Here is a 23,580-nt window from a genome sequence, read left to right on the forward strand (position 1 = left end):
CCATAGGAGGGAAGGAGCAAAGTGAGGAAACTGTTATGGGTATTTAAAGGCAGCTCTGAGACTCAGAATTATTTTTGAATGATTCCCATAAACTAAAAATCTTGTGATGAAACCTGTACTTTACCTGCAGCGAGAAACGGCTGTGCAAGGGCGATTTGCCGCTCATATCCCAGTATATAGGAAATGAATCATTAGCATCGGGTTGTAACATCTTTATTTTTTAAGTGAAGGGCTTTTATTACCGTGATTTAGTATAAATGGTATATAAAGGAAGGAAGACTAAGCTTCATCTATCCTGATGAGTTACTACTTCTACATTCCTCACTATGAACAATGCAGTAAGAGTTGCTATGAGATCTCTGATCTTTCTAGTTGCTTTCAGTACAGAGGCTTTTTTTTTTTGCATTAGCTTTTTTACGTGTTAAGGAAACTTTGGTCATGGATGATGTTGGTGCCTTTTTAAAGCAACTTGTGTGTTTATGTGTTTAAAACAAACACGCATTTTTCTTCCTCTGTTACGGGGTGGGTGGGTGGGGGCAGCTCCCTGCCTGTGCATACCTACCAGGCTTGTAGTTGGTGCCTAACAAAAGGCGGGCTGTGCATTCTATAGCACTTCTGTTGCTGGAGGCACCGTTCCCAAAAGCATGCAGATGATAACTGCATCTCCTGCTGTACCTGTAACAATTTAATTGTATAAGTCAGCCCAGTCAAGCATCCCCAGCTCATGACTGGGAGACATGAAATTCATTGTCATTATTGTCCCTGTCATTTTGGATCATTATATCCTGCTGCAGAATTTTCCTCACTTGAGTGCTTTTTTTACCTCCAGGAACCAGGGATTATGGCTGAGGTTGGGGTGGGGGCAGGACTGTGAACTACATTTACCTCAGGGGAGCCACAGATTAAATTGGCTTTGCTCTCTGACTTGCCGGATTCATCTATTTGTATGCTGTGAGTTTAAGGTTGGAAATTTATGAGTATCCAAGTGAATTTCCATGGTTCTTGGCTTTTATTTTATTTATTTATTTTGGTGGAGAACCAAATGGTAATTCTCATCCCTCTGCACAAGAAGTGAACGGGGACCGATTCTGTACTACCCTTAAAGATACAGGATTATTTTCCAGCAAAAAGACATTACTTGCACATTGTACCACAAACACCTCGTATTCCCCAGTGTGTCATGGCTTTTCAGAGGAAAGATTCCACTGAAGCATGTAATTTATATGTGTGTGTTTTATGTGAACTTAATGGTAGGCCATTAGTTAATATGTACCTTGTTCCATAATGTGGCGATGGTGGTACCATGGATACTGCTAAGGGGAAAAAAGAGAGAGCTACTGTTGTAGGAAGAGGTCTTTTCTATACGTGCATGAAATTTGAAAGATAGCTGAATATTTCTTTATGCTAAGGATCAAACAAAAGTCAATTCTGTGGCCTTTGTGCCTTTGCTGTGCTGCAGTTTGATAGAAATGACAGAACACAGGGAGGGGTTTTTGGTGTGTGTACGTGTTTTCCCTGCAGTTACAGCCCCATGCCTCTGTTTTCCCCTGGCATACAGTCTCCTGGTGGGGCACAGTTCCCCTCCCCTAGTAGTGCTTAGAACTGGGAGAGTGGTTGGGTGTACAGGGCTTTTTTTCAGGGGGAACGTGGGGGAACGGAGTTCCGGCATCTCTTGAAAATACTTGGCAATAGTGCTTGAAAATAAGATGATTTCAAAGACTCCCATGTGTTTCTTCCTCATTTTCCCCTTGAGAGTTCCGCCACCTCTTTTCCCAGAACCCCCCCCCCCCCCGGGTGTATAGATAGAAGTAATTCTCCTTGGTCATAGAAGCTGCTGCTGCTGTTAAAGTAAGGACGCAGGAAGTGAGAGAAGATGAAAAGAAGCTGTGTATTTGCAAGAAGGAAGGTGAGAAGGAGCTGGGTAATTGCGGAAAGCAAGATAAGTGAAAGTAGCCATGATCCTTTATTGATGTAAGGCTCCTCCCTCTGATCTGTTCTCCTACTACCAAAGCACCATCACCCTCTCTGCTAGGCATTTAGCTAGCAATTAGAATAAAGGTCAGTGATTTCCCTGATTATATTGGCAGCTACTTTTTTTTTTTTAAAGCAGTCTATCCCCAACGATTACAGCAAGTTCTAGCTAATATGAGTGTAAATGAAACTGATTTCATATGCTTTGAGAGCCAGTCTGGTGTAGTGGTTAAAGTTCAAATCCCCATTCTGCCATGGAAACCTGCTAGGTGACCTTGGGCAAGTTATAGAATCTCATTCTAACCTATCTCACAGGGTTGTTGTGAGAATGAAATGGGAGAGAGGTGAATAATGTAAGCCACTTTGGGTCTCCACTAGCCCCCTTATAAAACTTAAATTTATTGTACTACTTTAAGGGCCTACAATGCTGCATTCGTAAATTAGCATCTAAAATTGTATTATTTGGTATATTTATGGAATTTAGAAAGTAAATGCCTTCATTTTCTATAAGCAAACTGGCAGGTATACTCATTACACGATATTTGAAGCGTGTGTGTGTGTGTGTGGGGGGGCAAACTGCTACATACTGTGTTACCTTAGCACATGTATCTTAGTTTTGCCCATCTGAGAAGTAAGAAAAAAAGTTGAAAATAGAAAAATGTGTTATTTGAACAGAAACAGTCTAATTTAATCACAATTGGAGCTGCAGTTTATTTGGAAAGCAGCTTAAACTTTATAACATTTGAAACATGAACCCCTTCAGTAGCATATTATCATACACATATGATATTAATTGTGTACATAATTAGTAATATTTAAACAAATATATTCTTGAAAATATGTTGTATGGTTTCATAATTTACACAAAAATTATTATCTAATATAGTAGATTGTCTTACAGTGCAATCCTAAACAGAGTTATTCCAGTCTAAGCCCATTGAAATCATTGGGCTTAGACTGGAGTAACTCTTCTTAGGATTGCACAGTTAAGAACATAAGAAGAGCCTTCCTAGATGAGACTAATGGTCCATCTAGCCTAGCATCCTGTTTCACACAGCTGCCAACTCGGCATAGAGGCCAATTATCTGATCCTGCCTCCCAGCACTGTCTTACATAAAAATCTCCATACTACATATTTTAATGAATAAAACCCTGTCTTTGTGGCAAAATGGGTTCTACAGGCACCTTGTGGGGATGTGGAATTTACTTGACTTGAACGAGTGGAGGGAGCATTATAGTCATTAGTTATAAGAAAGACTTTAGTTGAGTACCAGTTGACTGACATCATCTGAGGGGGAAAAAAATAAATGAGCAATGCATGCACTTTCACACCTTTGATAGTGAATTAGAAGGTAGGCAGAACAATGTTACCATTTTCAGCTTTAGCTTCCATTTATGTCTGTTCTTCTTTGCCATTTTCTTGACTTCCTACTCTGATGTTTAACACCCCCCACCAGTCTCCTCCAAAAATCTCTCTTTCCTGACCATGTGCTCCCTAACAAAATACGGAGATCCAGCTTTTATATAGTTCATAAGAACCCTCCCCTGAAGGTTCTGGCAGTCAGTCTTCATTGGTTATGTACGTTTTCTGGTTGCTTCAGAGTCTTAGCCAGAACATCAGCATATAACCTGTCACTGATACCCTATTTCCTTTGCAGATTGGAAACTAGAAGTAAAAAGTTGTTCTACAGCCTGTAAAGATAGTTTTTAATTTAACCTCTGAGAGTACAAATTCATCTTTCACCTTGCAGAGGGTAAAGCGTCATTCCATCTCTGTCTGGAAAAGCATTTCGCTCATTACAACAGAGAAATTTTTTAACTGGATGTTTTTAAGTGTTTCTTAGACATTCCAGTAGTGGGGGGGGGGCGTGTCTACCCCATCTCATTTTTTTTCTGACTTTTTCCCATGGTGTTTCATTTCTATCAGAAGCCCTCATTGGACCATGCTTTTCTGATATGTGTATCACAAGGCACCACTATTCTCCCAGGTATTTTCTGCAGAGAGCATCAGTACACCCACAGTAGCTTTATAAATTGTTAAGTGTCCCTCATATGCCCTTTAAAGGTGCTGCTGTGGCTAAGCTGTATTCAAGTGTTAAAAGACTTCAGCCGCACTAAGATTTCTCAGTCTCTACAGACTATGTTTAGTTACTGTTTTGACATGTGTATAATTTCTTTGAAGGTGAATAATCTGTAAATATGTATTCTGCTGAAGGGTGTTTTTTGGCTTTCTCTCTTTCTGCAGTGAATGGAGATTCTTCATTATTTATTTAGAAACCACTATATGTCTTCAGTGAGTGATGGAGTCACTCTGTTTCATGAAGAGTAACTCTGCATCTTCCATATATCTCTGACATATTATCTCCTGTCTCTTTTTATACCCTTAGATCATAACTCTTGGTTCTTGTTGGTTTAGACAAGGTCACGTAAGAGGAAGTAATTTCCTTGATGTCCTATGAAGTGGGCAATAGTTTATAAACTGGTCTCCACTTGACTTAGATGAAGTACAAAATATTGCTACTGACCTAACCAAAATAAGTGTGTGTTTCTAATGTGTTGTCTGTCTTGTAGACAGATTTAGCTTTCACACACATTGTCATACGTAAGGTTCTAAATAGTTTGTCTCAGGATTATCAAAATTGTGGGGTACTCCCACAACAGTGATAAAACTGAAATTTAGTCCACATATAGGACATCCTGATTATTTTAAATGGCTGCAAAAAAAGACATTTTGGACTTCAGTACTCCAGTGCAGAACAATTCTGGCTTCATATGGATTGCATACAGATATATGCAGTTGTTTTCTTCTCACATTTAAACTAGCCTTGGATTGAGGAAGAGGCAGAGAAGAAGTTGGCATAGCAGCCAGGAAGGTATCTTCATTTGGAACAAGCCACACTTGAAAATAGAATGGAGAATGATGAGACATTCTACTTCTCACACGTCAAGAGTCCTTGGTTTGGATCACAGTAGATTTCTAATGGCAACCAGTAATGCACCTGTGGTTACCAAATGCAAGCTGTGTTTTGTCCTGTCTGTTTACATACACATGTTTACATCAGGAATTATACATATGCATGCAAGACGTGTTAATTATTCTGTTTAATAATGTGCATTGACATCGCCACATTTGTCCAACATTGTAGGATGGCCACCGAAGAGCTGTCAAGACATTTTTCATTGTGACATTTCAGCATGGCTTCCATAAACTGGCACTGACAACGTTTTGCTTTCATTTTAACACTCTGCATTTACTTACTCTGACACTGCAATAAGATGCCTTTGACAAGTTGAAGGCTTATACAAAAGAAGTGGGGTAACAACATAATTAAAAGCCAACACCACCAAGTAAATCCTAATTTTGATCTGCCCCCTCAACACCCATTCCCTCTCAAGAGGAGAAAATCATTATCTGGGAAGGCCTCTGGCACTGTACTTCTGACTGCTTGAGCAAGTGATTCACACCTGCTGTCATACCATCCCTAGCTCCCTTTGACTAGATGCTTGCTTATTTGTTAGAACATTATTGTTGTTGTTATTGTTATACTGTTAGATACAGGCTGAGTACTTTTTCACTAGAACAATTTCCTAAGCTTTCAAAGTACATTAGAATTCTTCATCAGCAAATCAACACTAAATGCATAATTTAAAAAGCTGACCTTGGCCCATTCCTTTTTCTCATTTTTCTGTGAAAAATATGACTTTTATGTACAATAAAAATGTTAGCAGTAGAGCATACGTAAAGCCCAAAGGGTGTGTGTTTCTGTGTGTGGGGGTGGTGGTGATGGTAGGGAGTTAAAAACAAAATCCAATCTGAAGAAACAAATTAGGTAACCCAAAAAAAGTTAAGTGAGCAAAAATGGAGAAATAGAAGTATAAGTACACCTTAATAATAGTAAATGTATTCAACAGTAAGCAGCACAACACAATGGAATAGTTTCTCCAGTGCTGACTAGCCAATAAACCAATATATTCTTGATTTAATCAGTCATTTCCTCTCGCCCAAAAATCAGTGGTGTCACCTGAAAGCATCACCAGTTTTGATGCCAGTAAAAATGACTACGGACATACATATTTAAAACTATTTTAATATGAAGAGCAGCTAAACCATCTTGCACTGCAGTCTCTGATGCTTGCTCCAGAACAAGCTATGGCCATGTGATTTTATGGCAAGTCCTTCAACTACCAGTTCTCTACCAGTTTGGTGTAGTGGTTAAGAGCACAGGACTCTAATCTGGAGAGCCGGGTTTGATTCCCCACTCCTCCGCTTGAAGCCAGCTGGGGGACCTTGGGCGAGTCACAGTTCTCTGGAGCTCTCTCAGCCCCACCCACCTCACAGGGAGATTGTTGTGGGGTACTAATAACATACTTTGTAAACCGCTCTGAGTGGGCATTAAGTTGTCCTGAAGGGCGGTATATAAATCGAATATTATTATTATTATTAACACTGCTGAATATAAGGGAAAGTCTCTCTCTAGGCATTATAAATTTTGTCACTACAGATGTATGTATAGCACTAGTACCGTGCTTTATGTTTCCTACCATATTACCCACAACTTAGCTGTCAAAGAGTCTAGGTACCTGAGGAAGGAAGCTTTGACTGTCGAAAGCTTATCCCCTGAAAATCTTGTCAATCTCTAAGGTGTCACTAGACTCAAATGCTGCTGTTGTTTGTATATTGTATTATTTGTCTCGAGGTATGATGGGAATCTTTTAGATTTAAAATGAGGGCCAAATAAGACATGGCGTGGTCCTCATTGATACCTTATCAAATGTGTGGTATGTGTGGGGCCAGTTTAGCACTTTATGATGTGTATCAGTCTGCCATGCTACAGGACCAATTGGGAACAGGCATTTTACTATAATTTTATGTCACTTTAAAATGTCAGCAGTGAGGCAACAAGGATGTCGTTATATCTAATTTGACTCTGAGATACTGCTGAAAGAAAGAAAAATCACCAAATAGTGTATTTAAAACTTCTGGGTTCTATAGTTAAAACATAAGGCTCTTCTGCTCCCCTGGTCACCATCCTTTCCCTATTAATATTGTAGGACACTGTAATATTATGCATTGATAGCTTGTTAATTCTTGTGCACTCCAGTCCTAAACAAATATACACCCTTCTAACCCCATTGACTTAGAAGGAAGTAACTAAGCAGTGACTTCAGTCAACATGGTAGATCATTAGGGTGCTTAGAATGATACTGTTGGCTATATACTGGGAGTTTGTCGAGTGCTTTGTACACAGATTGATAGGGAATGATTAAAATTTGGGGGTCTGGAAGCAGGCTGTAATTCTAGGGCAGCTGGAGGGAGAGAGGGCATCACCTCCCCCTCCTTGTGTTTTTCATACTGTATGAGATTATTTTTACTTTCTCTTTCAAAGTAACCCCCTCCCCCCAGTTTACAAAAGACATAAGAAATGCAGATTACAATGTGGTGATGTAGTGTTGGACTGGGAGCTGGGAAACTCTGGGTTTCTCACTGTGTCATAGAACCTCGCAGGGTCACCTTGGGCCAGTCACATACTCTTTCTGAGCAAAAATTGGAGGAGAAAGGGAGGGTATAAATGAAATGAATGAAATTATTGAAAGCAGGCTAGAGGAATGACCTTTACTCTCTCTCCACTTGCTGAGTAGTTGAGGTTTAGGTTGCAGTTAGGCCGCATTCTCTCTCTCATTAGGCTTCATAATGTTTGGCCACTGATGGAATTCTTTTCTGCTATACCAAGGACTTAGAAAAACTCTTTTTACCTTGCACAGGAAAAAAGAGGACCTGTGGGAAGATGGATTATGTGTCCGAGTGCTAGGTCCCCCAGGAGCCAAATTAGGGGGCAGGGGGCAGAAGGCACACCCCCATACAGGTCTGCCAGGCCCTCTGGTGGGAGAACTGCTGCTCTCAACCTCTATCCCCTGCCGCCATTTGCTGGCATGGAAGGAAAAAACCCCTTCTGGGCCAGTATGCAGGAGGCATGCTCCTGCCAGCCGTAACAATGTCACTTCCTTAAGTTGGCCTCTGTGAAGCTCAGCAGCATGCCTGCCGCTGGGCACGATGATGTCACTTCTGGAAGTGGAATCATCACACCCGTGAAAACAGCTTCCAGGTCAGTGCCAGGTTCACCCCTCCTCCTGTCAGGAAGGTAATGGGACCTGTGCCTAATGTACCCCCATGCCTACACTTTGTGTTGGAAAAATAATGTCATTTTCCAGTCCATAATGGAAGCTACAAGTTGCACAGGTGGGGAGGCAGGATTCACTAAAGGTTTGGGGGTGATTTTTAGTGAACAGCCCCCTGCATGTCCTGTAGCTTTTGTGTTGTGCTGGAAAATGATGTCATTTTCCAGTGTAACATGGGAGAATGTGCTTTGTGCATGTGACTTCTTCCCCTGCTGGCCAGGTATGCTGAGCCATGCCTCCAGTAGGGGATGGCATCCCTAACTAGGAGAGCATTGAGCTTGAGCAGCATTTTGTGAGATTTTTACAACTTCTTGGCCAGCTCACTGGTTCTGTATACTAAATTTTATATTAACTCTGCTTGCAGTGCAGTCCTGAGCAGAGATCCTGAGGAGTTCGCCATGTTAGTCTGTAATAACAGAGTTACTCCAGCAGAGTTACTCCAATTGAAGCCCATTAAAATTGTGGGCTTAGACTGGAATAACTCTGCTTGGGATTGCAATGTCAGTCTGCCAGATGTGCACAGTAGATCACAAATCCAAATAGTATGCTCTCTTCTAACTACCAAGGAGAATTCCCATGTGCTGTCCCAAATTCCCTTGCATTACCAGGCTGCTGTTGTTGCTTGGCTGTAGGATTGCCAGCTCTGGGTTGGAAAATTCCTGGAGATTTGTAGGTGGAGCCTAGGGAGGGTGGAGTTTAGGGAGGGGAGGGAGTTAATGCCATAGAGTCTACCCTACAAAACATCCATTTTCTCCAGGGGAACTGATCTCAGGAGTCTGGAGATAAGTTGTAATTCTGGGAGATCTGGGTGCAGTAAATGGGGAGTGGAGGAGACCCCTAAGACAAGTCAGCTCTTTTTTCCTCAGTCTTGGCTAATGGTCATTAGTCTCTTCCTCTCCTTCCTTGATTGTCTTGCTGCTTCAACGAATTCTTGAACTTTCAAACTGAAATAAAATAACTCTTTTATAGCCCTCAGCCCCTTCTTGTCATTTTGTCAGTGTTTCCCCCCCCCCCTTTTGTCTAATTTGGTGCATCCCTTATACAGCACTTTGAAACACAATACAGCTCCTCTCTTCCACTTGCCATTTTACTGCCTTTTAGATTTCTTAACGGGAGATGCTGGAATGTTTGAAGTGCATTCCCTAATTAATGAGTCCTCACTAGCAGAGATGGGGGCTTGGATAGAAGGCAGAGAATAGAAGGGAAAGATTGCCCTTAGCTTCATCCATTGTTGAGTGCAGCTGGAAAGACAAGTTTTTGTGTTGGTTTGTTTTTCCCACATTGTATGCCAGAGGCTATAATGAGGGGCAGTGCTGCTGAACAAACTGGAGTTTCTGCATTCAGACATCATGACAAACCACAATTAATGAGCCAAATAACTATAATTTAGAATCCCAGTTTAGCACCAACTAACAAATCACAGTTCGTTGGCCAGCCTGCATTTGGCTATCACACTAAACCAGAGTTAAATCAAACTATCATGATTCATCCCGGTGTTTGAATGCAGCCACTGTGTTGTTTGTGTGTGTTTTTAATGAACCTTGTTTGCCAGTAATGATTGTCTAATTCAGGAACTCCTAATAAGTTTTGAAGGAACTCCTGTGCTCCTTATAACATTTTAAAGTGTTTATTATAAACAGTTTAAAAAGTAATTATATATGCTACTTTAGTTGTTATGGAGTACAAAAATGTAACCACAATTAATGGTTTTTAAAATACACCGATGCTTTAAAGTTTAATCCTTTATATTTACACAAACATACACACACACACACACACTTTGATATACTTGGGAGCTGCTGTAGCATAGTGGTTAAGTGGTTAATTCTCCTGGTTCCAATCTCACTACTGCCATGAGCTCTGCAGGTGACCTTGGGTAAGCCACGCCTTTCAGCCCCAGCTCCCCAGCTGTATTGTGGAGATGATAATGCTGACTTTGTTAACTGGAGCACCAATCTGTCTAGAAAAGCAGTATATAACCAGCGTTGTTGTTATTATACTTAGATACAGCCCTTTATACTTGCTGAAACCTCTGCCCTTCTGCACTGTACCCTGAGAAGGTGCCCCAAGTTAAGCTTTTTAACCAGAGAGGAGAGAATAGTAGATATTCAAAGGAAAAATAATCACAACAATTTGATTAAAGAAATTGTATTCAGGTTTTTTTCTCTTCAGCTTCTTTTTTTAACTGAGAATCTATCACTTTGGCTGCTGCAGTGCTTGGACAATAGGTCTTAATTATGTACATAGAACTGAGGGAATTTTTTGGGCAGTATAGTAGAACATCAACTCTAATAGTACCTAACAGTGCAATCCTAAGCAGAGTTGCACCTTTCCACATCCATTGAAGTCAGTATGCTTAGAATGGCGTAACTCTGTTTAAGATGGCCCTGTCGAAATCACACTTGTGTTCTGAGTTTATAGAGGAAACTTGTGTCGATCCAGTCACTATCCAGTGTCTTGTCATCCTTGCCTTGACTCCTGGGGTTAGGTTAAAAAGTTGTAAAAATTTCTCTATTATAACAGCTTTCAAAATGCTATAACAATCTGAACAGAGGATGGGTTCCTGTAAAATAAAAGGGTCCAAGTCACCAACAAAAGGAATCCTTTTTATGATCAATTTGAAGTTGTACCCCCTCTTTTGGAGATATATTGTGACTTTTTTTTTCTTCTGGTAAGAATGGATAAGAATGGTGCAGTAATTTTATTTGTTCTTTTACTTAAAACTGAGTTGTAGCATGAAGTTCCTTATTCAGTATATTTATCCCATCCATGCTTTTTTTGAAGGCTGTACTGCACTGTTTCCACTGGATGAGAGGTGGCTCATTGTTAAATAATACTTCACCAGTAAGAATATAACACTAATACTCTATCACTGTCAGTTGCCGTTATTGAAGTGCCTTCCGCTTAACTTGGAAAATCCCTTTGTGGAAGGCGTATTCCTAGTCTTGTTTTGTGTTTGTGTGTGTGTGTGTTGTATCGTATAGCTTTCAAAGAACTAGTAAGCAGATCCCCATATATATGTCTAATTATGAGGCATAGCAAAATGGATACTTTCAGACAGATGAAAAGAATGTCTCAAACACAAAAGCATGCATATTTTAAGCAGCTTCTACATGTTCTGTGCACATTGGGTCTTCCTTAAATATTCTATTTTGGTTTTTTTAAATTCATTGTTTATCAGTCCCATTCTCTGTCTACGGGCACCTGAAGCAACAAGCCATTAAATATAATAAAAAGATCACATTAGAATAAAATGAATTAAAAGCCTCTAGTTTTTAACAAAAGCTTTTGTTCTTATGTCCTTCAATTTCTTATGTTTTGAAGATTTTTTTATCTCGAAGGCCTAACAACCATTTGGCTTGCTTAAATTTCATGCACTTTTATTTCATTCGCAGTGGAATAAGAAGTTTTGGTGGGGATGTTGTTTCAATAGACATTGATCGTCTTTGCCCTTTTAGTTTTGAAACGGATTACTTGTGTGGCTACTAGGTGTTGCGCGGGCAGAATCAGAAGGGGACCTAACTTTACATAAATCATTTATATCGAGACCCGTTTGGTGTGCTGGCAACATAAATCAACAACACTATGCATTACCATTCATTCCTCACCCCCACCCCTCTTTTATCAGTATTATCTTGATAGAACCGATCCTAGCACATGGGCCTGTTGAACCTTGCCTTCGGAAGTCTAGCCCTTTGTAATTAATTATTCTGGGCACACAGAGCTTGGCCCTTGCTATGTGGAATAATTGCAGCCAGCCAACATCCTGGGTTTTAACTTCAGTGGCAATAATAAATAGAAAGTCTCAGGTGATGCCACTATTTTAAAGTAATTAATCACCTCCACCCCCCTTTCTCTTTCTTCCATGTTGATTTTTCCTTGTCATCCAACTAGGGAGATTGGGTTATAAATGTTTAATGATATACATGTTAAGAACAACCATTAACTATACATTGTTAGTGTTTTTGGTGGGGGAGGATACCTCCAGATTGTAGGTTTTTTTCTTAAAAAAAAAAAGCTGTAAATGCTGTAAGTTGTGAACTTAAAATGTGCATAAACTGAATGTCTGTTTATAGGCAGCTGCCGACTTACTTGTAGAATCTCTGAAAGACCATTGCTTGCATTTTTTTTAATGTCATGCAGTACATGCGCTAATAGAGATTGTTAATTAACACCAGTGGGGCCGTTAAAAAAAATTCTCCAAAGATGCTGTATTACTGCCAAATGGGGGATTTCAGAATCCTTCTCCTTTTCCAAAACAGAAAGTGGCAGCTTGTTTTTCATGTGAGGTTCTTGATGGAATTAATATAAATAGCTCATTTTCAGCATATAAATATATGATCTTGGACAGTAACCCTAGCTATTTGCACATTTGTGCTTTGTATTTTTTTTTTACATTGTTCAAAAGAGGAGGTGAATGCTTTGACCTACGGAGAGACGACGTTTCTTTAAATAATTCTTGTGAGACTTGACCAGCCATCATGTATATTCAGTGTGACAGGGACAGATGTGACGGATCGGTTCTGACACACTTCCATACCATAAGTCAGTGGCTTGAGGTGACTCATGTCCTTCCTTTTGATTCTGCCCCCTGCTGCAGGACAACACAACGATGCACGAATGAACCTTGCCATTGCTCTCACTGCTGCCAGGTATGGCGCTGCCACAGCCAATTACACTGAAGTGGTGCGCTTGCTGAAGAAGACAGATCCAAAGAGCGGGAAGGTCCGTGTCAGTGGAGCAAGGTGCAGGGATGTTCTCACAGGTACGTGGTCTTCACTCTTTAAGGTATTTATAAACTCTCCTGTTTCGCTTTTACCACATAGGTTGGCTCTCACATGCATTTACTTTGGCTCTGCTGTGTTTTACAGAGCCAGCATTTCTTACATTTGCATTCCGTCATTTGGTGCATACAGAAGTATTCATCTCCCACCCTGCACTTTGGCACACTGGGGTTTAACTGGATAAAGCACAGCTATCTACAAATGCGTTTTGCTTTTCTGTTTAAAGAAACAGGGAATTAAATATTTTTTCTAAAGGTAGAAAAGAGGTGGGGGAGGGCAAGAGTGCAGTGGGAGGCTAGAGTTTGTAAATATCACTTAACTGACAAAGGAGGCATGTTTCCAAAGCGCAGTGGCATGTCATTAATGCCAATCATCTTTAACTTCTGTCAGGTTTTCATTCAAATCCTAATGCTTTGGCATGCTAAACCATGCTTTACATCCAAGCCCTTCTGTCAAGCAAAGCTGACGTTGTAAAATACCGTGTGGTGTGCTCTCAGTAATAGTACAATTTAACAAATTCCAGGGTTTAAGAATGTCATTAAATAAAGAACTCAATAAATAAAGCACAAATTAGGGAGGGAAGCTCTAGCCACTCATGATTTTTATTTGTGAGAATTTGTTTCCAGGCATCTCATCCCTCTTTAAAAAATCAACAGCACATTTTTTTAAGTTGATGTTCTCTAATTTTTGTGATAATCAACAGCTATTCAGTTCCTACAGCAAAGTGAATGTGTGCGTGTGTGCATGTATATACACACACTTCACAATAGGTTAACTTCATAGATAAATTAATAATCCAGAGAGTCAGTGAACAGGGAAACAAATGGAGTATGTGATTGATGCTGTTTTCTTTCACAGGGCAGGAATTTGATGTCAAAGCCAAATGTGTTATCAATGCTACAGGACCTTTCACAGATTCTGTGCGGAAAATGGATGAGCAGGAAGTAGCAAACATCTGTCAGCCAAGCGCAGGCGTTCATATTGTGATGCCTGGGTATTACAGGTAACAATATTCAAAACCCAGATCATTTGTGACAATTTCAAGTTGTGAACTAAAGAGAGAATGTGTAGATGACGACACTTTCTAGTTTAATGGTGCAAGTTGAATGCAAGCTTCTCCCTCCCCATTAAAAAAGCTATTGTGCCCCAGTTAAAAAAATACTTCTTGCTTAAATATGAGCATGGGAGGCACATGGTATAGCCATTCACAAATTATATTACTAGCATAGTGTAGTGAATATATTTGGACCTTTGAGATCCAGGGTCAGTTTCTGACCCAGCTGTGAATCTTGTTGAATGGAAGATTTATTCACTTACCGTGAAGCTTCCTTTCTTGGTGGTCCAGGAGTGGGGCAGTCAGGACTTATGGGTAACTCCTCCTCCGTGTCTTGAGCAGGGTCGGACGAAAACATGCGAGCCTGAGGGGGAGGGGCTCCCAGGCTGCTCCAGTTCCTTTTCAAGCCCTCAACAATTCCCCACAGATTTCCTTCCAAGACTGTACTGTCCTGCTTCGGATAACTACAACGGCAACTTGATAACTTTTATCAAAAACCATAACATTATAACTGCACCTTAAGCCAATGAACCAAAAAGGTTGCGGACTCTATCCTCACATCCTTGCCAGCTATGTCCTCGTCATGTGTGACCATGCCTGTATTGGGTGGGATTGTGACTGCCCCACTCCTGGACCACCAAGAAAGGAAGCTTCACGGTAAGTGAATAAGTCTTCCATTCTCTAGTGGTCTGGAGTGGGGCAGTCAGGACTTATGGGGTATATGCATAGCAGTGAACCCAGGGGCGGGTGTTCTATGTATCTAGGACATGCTGAAATACCCTCCGGCCAAAGGCCGCATCAGCCGAGGCCATCTGGTCTACCCTGTAATGTTTAGTGAGGGTGTGGACAGATTTCCACGTTGCAGCCTTACATATTTTTTCCAGGGATGGGAAGGACCTGTAAGCTGCTGAGGTGGCTGTCTCTCTGAGGGAGTGGGCAGTAATGCCTTCTGGGGGCGACAGGTTCCTGGCCTTGTAATCTAACCCAATGCATTCCCTGATCCATCTACTTAGTGTGGATGGGGATACTCTCTCCCCCATGGCGTTCTGCTTAAACGAGACAAACATAAACTCCCCCTTGCGAAGCTGACTAGTTCTATCGATATAGAAGCTTAGTGCCCTTCTAACATCTAGCTTGTGCCACTCTCTCTCCTTGTCATGTTTGGGGTTGGTGCAAAAGGAGGGGAGGACAATGTCTTCTCCCCTATGGAAGGACGAGTTGACCTTTGGTATGAAGGCAGGATCCGTCCTCAGCACCACCCTATCTTGGTGAAAAATGCACAACTCCCTATTTACCGAGAGTGCCCCTATCTCTGACACCCTTCTAGCAGAGGTCAAACCCACTAGAAAAACTGTTTTGAGGGTCAGGTTTTTCAAGGAACAGGTTGCCATAGGTTCAAAGGGTTCCCTCGTGAGTGCTTTCAGCACCAAATTCAGATTCCAAGTCGGGAAATGGTGCACTTGAGGCGGATTGAGCAAGGTGGTCCCTCGCAAGGACCTCTTGATGTGAGGGTGCATAGTGAGAGACGATCCAGTCTTGGTACCCCTGATGGCTGAGATCGCTGCAACCTGCCGCTTCAGCGTGCTGGTACTAAGTCCTTTGTCCAGGCTGTCTTGTAAGAACAGCAGGATCTGATCCATGGGCGCCAACATTGGATCACAGCAGGTCTTGATGCACCAGTCACTGAAAACTCGCCATGTTTTGCTGTAGCTTTTGTTGGTAGAGCCCTTTCTGGAAGCCAACATCGTGGAGATAACCTTCTCCGAGTATCTTAAGTCTCGGATCTGGACATGTTCAACCTCCATGCTGTCAGCCTTAGGGACGCCGGGTCTGGGTGCCAAATGTCCCCTTGCGTCAGGAGGTCATCCCTGTGCGGCAAAGTCCATGGGTTCCTGTCTGACATCCTCCTGAGGTCCTGGAACCAGGGCCTCCGGGGCCAGAAGGGTGTGATCAGGATGACGTTCACCTTCTCGTCTAGGATTCTCTGAAGCACCCTGTGTATGATCTTCAGTGGGGGGAAGGCGTAGAGAAGGCATCGTGGCCATACCTGAGTCAACGCGTCTACCCCTATCGCCTCTGGTTCGTTGTACCTTGAGTAGAATAGTGGTACTTGCCTGTTTTTTATGGAGGCGAAGAGGTCCACCTCTGGAGTGCCAAACCTTTGGCATATTTGCACAAACACCTGTGTGCTCAGGGCCCATTCGGACTGATCCACCCTGTTCCGACTCAGCCAGTCCGCCAGGGTGTTCTGTTGTCCTGCTATGTGGGTTACCTTAAGCGATTTCACGCTCTTTTCCGCCCATAGGAAAATCTGCCCCGCTTCTCTTGTTAGGGGCTCGGATCTGGTGCCGCCTTGCCTGTTTATGTAGGCCTTTGCTGTCATGTTGTCGGTGTGAATCATCACATGACTGTCCTTGAGGTCGCTTTCGAATTCCAACAGCCCGTTTCTTATGGCCTTGAGTTCCAGGAGATTTATGCGTGCCTCTCTTTCTTTGGGAAGCCACTTCCCCTGTGTCATCCTGTCCTTTGTGTGGGCTCCCCAACCTGTCAGGCTGGCGTCTGTCGTTATCTGTTTTCTGTTCGGTTCCCTGAGTGGGGTCCCTTCCGTAAATCAGCCACCAGTTCAGCTCCCTGGACAGAGACAGGGGAATCTCCACTAGTTTGTGCCATTTGTGACTTATGACCCTTTGATAGGGGCGTAGGAACCTTTGCAAGGGCCTGGTATGAAATCTGGCCCACTGAAGCGTATCCTGGCAGGATACCATCATGCCCTGCAGTTTGGCCAGTTGCATTATCTCCACCGGTCTGCCTGATTGTATGGACTTGGTCAGGGCTAGGATCTTCTGTTGTCTTTCCTGAGAGACGAAGGCCTTGTCCAGAAAGGTATCCACTTTCACTCCCAGATGAACGATCTTCTGCGATGGAGATAGTATGCTCTTCTGTCGGTTCACGATGAAACCGTGGTCCTCCAGACAGGCTATAGTCCGAGCTACTGCTGCTTGCGCCTCCGGTAGGGATGGCGCCTTATCAGAATGTCATCCAGGTAAGGAGAAAGGGCTACTCCTTGGACTCTGAGGAAGGCCACCAGCATCACCAGTACCTTGGTAAACACCCTCGGCGCGGATTTCAGGCCGAAGGGGAGGGCCATATATTGATAGTGCTTCCCATTGTAGGCAAAACGTAAGTACCTTCTGTGAGAGGGGCGTATAGGGATGTGCAAGTAGGCCTTGGACAGATCTATGGACGCCAGAAAATCCCCCTGTTGTATGGCTCCGGTAGTGGATCTCATCGTTTCCATTTTGAACCTTCTGGATTTTACATGAAGGTTCAGCCACTTTAAGTCCAAGATGGCCCTGATCTCCCCAGTCTTCTTCGGGACGATGAAGAACATGGAGTACACCCCTTGTCTCTTGAACTGTGCAGGTACCGGCTCTGTGGTCTTGATCTGTAACAGGTGTTGAATAGCTTTCTTTATTTTCTGGTGCTTTCGCTGTGATAGGTTCCGAAACACTTGGATGAACCTCCTAGTAGGTGTCTTCTCGAACTCCAAGGAATAGCCCTTGGATACCGTTTCCAGTACCCATTTGTCTGAAATTGTTTGCTTCCACCTGGGCGCAAAGAACTGGAGGCGACACCCAATGTGTCCGATCTCCTGATCTCCCCGTTCTTCTTTGTCTCTGTACGGATAGTCATGTAGGGGTGTTTTTCTTATGTCCCTTGGACTGGGTGCCCGCCTTCCTAAAGGCAAAGGGTCTGGCATCAGATCTTGACTTGGCTTGTCATCTGCCCTTGAATGGTCTGTCAGCACTGTGTCTGGTTGATCTCCTGAAATCACGAAAGGAATTTCTCCCTTTGTACCATGGTTCCCTCTTCTTCAATGGAAGCACCTTTTTCTTTTCGGCATTTTCAACGAGATATTTGTCCAGAGCCTCTCCAAAGAGCTTGGATTCCGAGTATGGGATCGCTGCCACTCTGCTGCGGGCTTGTTGGTCCACGTCCCAATTTCTTAACCACGTATTTCTTCGTGCTGCTACGTTAAAGCCCATGGCCCTGGATAACATTTGGAATGAATCCAGAGTGGCGTCTGCCGCAAAGGCTGCTGCTAGGGCTATCTTCTTCACCTCATTTTTTATTTCCTTGGGTACTTCTCTACCTGCGGCTGCCAAATCTGAGGCCCAGGTGTAGGCCACCCTGGCAAACAAGGATCCGGTTGCTGATGATCTCAGGGACGCAGCAGAAGCCTCAAAGTCTGGACTCTTTGCCAAAAGAGAAAACAACACTTCAGTACGTACTTTCTCATAATAACATACATTAATCTGAAACCAGAGTACTTTATGACAAAACATATTAACTCTTAATATAATATTTACAAAGTATTTTAAAGAGTTTAACTTTTATACAGTCAACCATAGCAAACAGTAATCAATTTCATACCTCTTTCCTAACTAACTCTATCTGATGACTGGGCATTATAACGCATCTAGTTTTTTGATATCTTTATCTTCTGGTAGAGAAGAAAGTCTAATTATAATTTTGTGAAGCTACTCTCATTTCATTCAAAGAGTACCTTGCTTCCATAATTTACAAATGCCAATCTGGCTACTGTCAGTACATTTAAAATACTAACCTGAAGTTTTTTAGGGATCATCAGAATGTAATTTAAGATCATAATCTCCATTGCAAATACAACTTTCTTGCCCCTAGATCTCCTAGCCTGCTCACATAACCTCTTTATGTGGAAAAAGTATAAATTTTACCCAAACAGGTGGTAAGTGTCACTGGTGTAACATTTTCACTATATTTTCTTTAACTAGGAGACTGACTGAAAAGGAGGATTCTTGGATATGCAGATTTCAAAACCAAAACTGTCAGTTTTCTCTGGCGACAAGTTTTAGGGTTAAGAATATCTCTCAGGTTGTTGCTGCAAGCTAACACATGATAATATTAAGAACCAGGGTATCTCTCCTAGATCAGACCAGTAGTTTATCTAGTCCAGCATCCAGCATCCTGTTTCATACAGAGGCCAGCCAAGTACCTCTAAACAGTACTGCCCCTCAGCACTTACATTCAGAGAGTCACAGCTAGGAGTGTGCACCCCAAAAAATTCAATAAATCAGATTTTTTTTTTACTGAATCAGAAAAAAATTCAGAATTCCCTGAATTCCAAATTGATTCTCTAATTCGGTTCGGCTATTTCTGAAAAGTTTGGTGAAATTCAGTTACTATTCTCTGTAGGGAAATTACTCTGAGAGCTATCTTCAACACTTCACCAAATTTGCAGGGGACCTGTGCCTGACTGTCCTCTAAAGACTCCCCAAGTTTCAGGAAGATTGGACCCTAGAGTTGGACCCCAGGGTCCAATCCTTTTTTTTAAATGGAATTGAAACAAAGTGCCCCCAACCATTTCCATTGTTTCCTGTAAGAAAAAGGTCAAAGCTGACTTCCACTGCAGAAACACACAGCTGCAAGGCTGCCATGGCCAAGGCTGAGGTCATCCAAGCCCATCAGAAGCAAAATGAAGCAAGGGGATAGAATCCCCTCAGAACCAAAGTGAAGCAGGGGGACCAACATCACACCCAAAAAAATCACATCCATTCCACCTAAACCAAACTGAAGCAAGGGACACTGTTTCCACTTAGCCCAAGAGAAGCAAATTAAAACAAGGGAATGGAATCTCCCCAGAACCAAAGTGAAGCAAGAGGACTAACATAGCATTAGAAAATCACACCTATTCAACCCAGACCAAACTGAAGCAACCAACACTGTGGCAACTTAGCCCAACCGAACCAGCGTCATTCACAGCAGCCAAGCTCTGGGTTAGTGATGGGCACAATGGGAAAAAACCGAAACGAGAGTTTTGCATTTCATCACATTCCACGAATCATGGAACACGAACTTCCATGAAATTGTCCTGTTTCACGATACAGTTCGTTAGTTTTGTGATTCGTCAGAACCTGGGGCACTTCAGCAGCCCCCTTCATACCCCGAGATGCCAAACTCGCAGGGAGACTTCAGCAGGCTCTTCTCTAGCCACCTGCCAAGTAGCTCTCTTCAGGCTCTCTTTGCTGACTTTTCCCTCCTGTTCTCCTGTTTTCTGCTGCTGATGGAAGAAAGGTCAAGCGGAGCGGATCTGCTTGGGTTTTCCTCTCTTCAGGTTCTCTTTGATGACTTTTCCTTCCTGTCCTCTCATCCTCCTGCTGCTCTGACATGCCTCCCCCTCCTCCAAGTTCTCAAAAGAAAAGCCGAGTGGATCTGATCTGCTCAGGATCCGCTCCGGGAGCTTGGGGGCAGGGGGTGGGTGGGAAGGTGGGAAGGCATGTCAGAGCAGCAGGAGGATGGGAGGTAGAGAGTCAGGGAAGGGTTCCTGAAGCTGGCAAGCAGCGAGCAGCAGCAGAAGGAGCTGCTGAGGCTGCCACAGCCACCGCTACTCCACCATCCCGTTCTTAAAAATGGAGAAGGGAAACAGAGAGGGGAAGGAGTCTCTGACTATAGTTCCCAAGTAAACTTGCGCAGACCCGCATTGCTCAGCTCTGCAGCAGATTTCACAAGCTGATCGCTCTTTTACTGAATAACTGCTTTCTGGAGAGGGGGTTGGCCTGAATATTTCAGCACTTAGTAATCAGTCTTGAGTCTGTATAACCATAGAGAGTGAAATGGTTGTATGTTCCCTACCACACCCTTGAGAATCCAAGACTTCATTTTGAAAACTCTAGCAAGAACCTGTGGTCTGATTTTAAAGCATTGCAGCAAAATGTCAAAGAAGTCTGTCGCTTGAACCATGGACTGTAAAGTCATAGGCAAGTTGCCATTTTGTCAAAAACAAAACACCCTCCACGTAACAGTATGTGGACATTACTGAACTGTGTTACATGACCACACAAAAAGGTTATGGAAGCTCATTGTATATGTGAAATGTGTTATAAGAATGAAAAGTATCAAATGTGGACTATAAATGACATAAATAAAATATAATGCTTTTTCCTGTTAAACATCATATAACCTATTTCTGCTGTTAATGTGCAGCACATCTAATTAATAGTTAAAAATAATAACTAACAGCATGAAGCAAGACCTTTTGTCATGCCTAGTTCATAGGTTTGTTTAAGAAATGCAGGTCGGATGTTCCTTATGGAGATTAGCATCCCTGATCTTATCACAGTTCTGTTGCCTTGGTCAAGTGCAAGTGCCAACTGGTATTTCAGCCTCCTGGGTTACTCCTATTGTGATAGGCGGCAGAAACTGGGTGCCAGCACCTGTCATTTTAGCATCTCTGCCTTACTTATTTATTAGGCAATTTATTACCCTGCTTTTCTTCCCACTGGGAAATCAGAGTGGCTTGCCAACATACTGGAGTATAATTAAAAGAAACAATTTAAACCAATAAAATAAATTTCATATTAAAAATATATAACCATATTGTGGGCAGGTGAGAGTGTTTGGTGTAGTGGTTAAGAAGAGCATGGGACTCTAATCTGGAGAGCTGGGTTTGATTCCCCACTCCTCCGCTTGAAGCCAGCTGGGTGACCTTGGGCTAGTCACAGCTCTCTGGAGCTCTCTCAGCCCCGCCTACCTCACAGGGTGTTTTGTTGTGGGGATAATAATGGCGTACTTTGTGAACCACTCTGAGTGGGCATTAAGTTATCCTGAAGGGCGGTATATAAATCAAATGTTGTTATTGTTGTTATTATTATTCTGGATCCAATGTTTATTCAGAGACCACAAGCCTCTTGGCTATGGGCCAAGAGCTCTTTGGCTTGTGCTGTTCAAGTTTTACCAAAACCTTTTTACCCTGACCACACCCAGTCTCTACACCTTTAATCTGGAAGGGAATGAAAATTAGACCAGGAACAACCAGGTTCAGATTAGCTCACTGCATTACCTTGGGCTCATCACACTCTCAAGCCTAATATACCTCACAGGGTGGTTGTTGTGAGGATAAAGTAGAAGAAAGAATAATATGATACGCTGTTTTGAGTTCCAATTAGTGGAAAAAGCAGGATACAAATAAAAGAAAATAGAAATAATTATATGGGGGCAGTAACTACTGTTTGTAGATAGGCTTATGTCCACACCATCCAACAGTGGAATGATGAAAAAGAATTTACTCAATCATTCCACCACATAAGAGGCAATTGAAGACAAAACATTTTTGCTCTTTAATCTTTTACCCAGAGAGAGTTTGGGGCTAGCTAGTGCTGGCTATACATATACTGATCTATGACATTTTCTGTCCTAGGCAGAACACAGTAACAGTATTATGTGAGCTGTAAGCATCTGGCTTATTTACTGTGTGATAAACTCACCGTCATTCTGAAATTTAGATGGCCATCTTATTCCTCAGCCTCTTTCAGTACCATTGAGTGAAAGCTGCCTCGCTTTCATCCTCAAAGTAAGATGAGCCAAGAAATGTGTATGCATAATAAATATATGCATCTTATTGAAATTTAAATGTTATGTATTTAGCAACAGGTTTCTGCCCCTGGTGCCAATTGAACCTTGTTTAGCAGAAAAATGTTGTAATGAAATGACACACGACTTGTCTCTTTGGGAAAGTACTTTGACATGAACCTGGAGAAATGGTAAATAGTTTAAAGGCTTTTTATGTGTAAATGTAGATAAGATTTAATTAATTTAATGTTAATACAATGCAAGCATTTCCCTGTGGGTTCTTACGTTTTTATATTCTTCATTAATGATTCCTGTGTTCCCTCTACTCTCATTAATTCTGTTCTTCGAATACATGGCCTCACTTAAGTAGCTGCGACATGACTTTCTCATACTCATGATTATATTACTGTGCTGTAATCCCATATAAATTTAAATCTTTAATCCATTTGGCGTTGCCTGTGGATTTGGCCATGTTTTACGCAGCAGTTCATTCCATAACGGTTCCTGTTCTGTCTTTGTAAGATGCAGTATAAAAATGCGGTGGAGCGCTTGTTCGAAAAGGGTTGATCTACACATTACAGAGTATGCAGGTTGGGTCTAGTATCCCCACTGTGTGTCCTGTGTAACAGTCCGGTATGAATTGCCGATTCTACTCAATATCTGTGCATGTCGTGTCTGATAGGTTTGTGGCAGCAGGAGAAAAGGGGCAAGTTGTTTTTGAAACGTGTAGCATGGATGGGCTCTCTTTCAAGTGAGAAAAATAAGACCTCCTGCTGAGGGTTGGATGCTGTGTACTTTTGAGCCATTCTATGGTCTGTGTGGTAGGTGATATGAACGCTTGAGCTGTTGGGCCCCAGTGTTACAGAAGCAGCTGCTCCTGAAGCAGGGAACGTTATAAATGGACCTTCAGTGCAGTGCAGAGACCTCTTGCCATGAAAAAGCCCTCATATTCCTGTGCACAACTCCCCTCTTTCTCATACAATAGAAGATATTTTTGATAGTTCATGGCCTTTTCCTGATCAGGATATTGCATTTAGTTTTATTGAATTGTGTGCCCAACCTTGCTCTAGAGAAAAGGTCTTTGGAGACAGCTAATAGCCAGAATATTTTAAAGTGCTCTTCTCTCACATATCTCTATAGCAGATTCCCAGCCTTTTCAGACTACAAGCACCTTTGGAATTCTGATACAGGGCGGTGGCACAACCA

At 42.3% G+C, this 23,580-nt stretch overlaps 1 protein-coding gene across 4 annotated transcripts in view; it reads left to right on the forward strand.

The window, feature by feature from the left end:
* Positions 1 to 23,580, forward strand: part of GPD2 (glycerol-3-phosphate dehydrogenase 2) — a 125,788-nt gene that overhangs the window by 65,878 nt on the left and 36,330 nt on the right. For all 4 annotated transcript variants that reach the window (XM_054971522.1, XM_054971524.1, XM_054971523.1 and 1 more), the window contains exons 7-8: positions 12,749 to 12,913; positions 13,791 to 13,935. In XM_054971522.1, the coding sequence (XP_054827497.1) occupies positions 12,749 to 12,913; positions 13,791 to 13,935 (310 nt within the window). The remainder of the gene's footprint in view (positions 1 to 12,748; positions 12,914 to 13,790; positions 13,936 to 23,580) is intronic.

Source organism: Eublepharis macularius, chromosome 2, assembly GCF_028583425.1.
Source record: "Eublepharis macularius isolate TG4126 chromosome 2, MPM_Emac_v1.0, whole genome shotgun sequence".
NCBI lineage: Eukaryota > Metazoa > Chordata > Lepidosauria > Squamata > Eublepharidae > Eublepharis > Eublepharis macularius.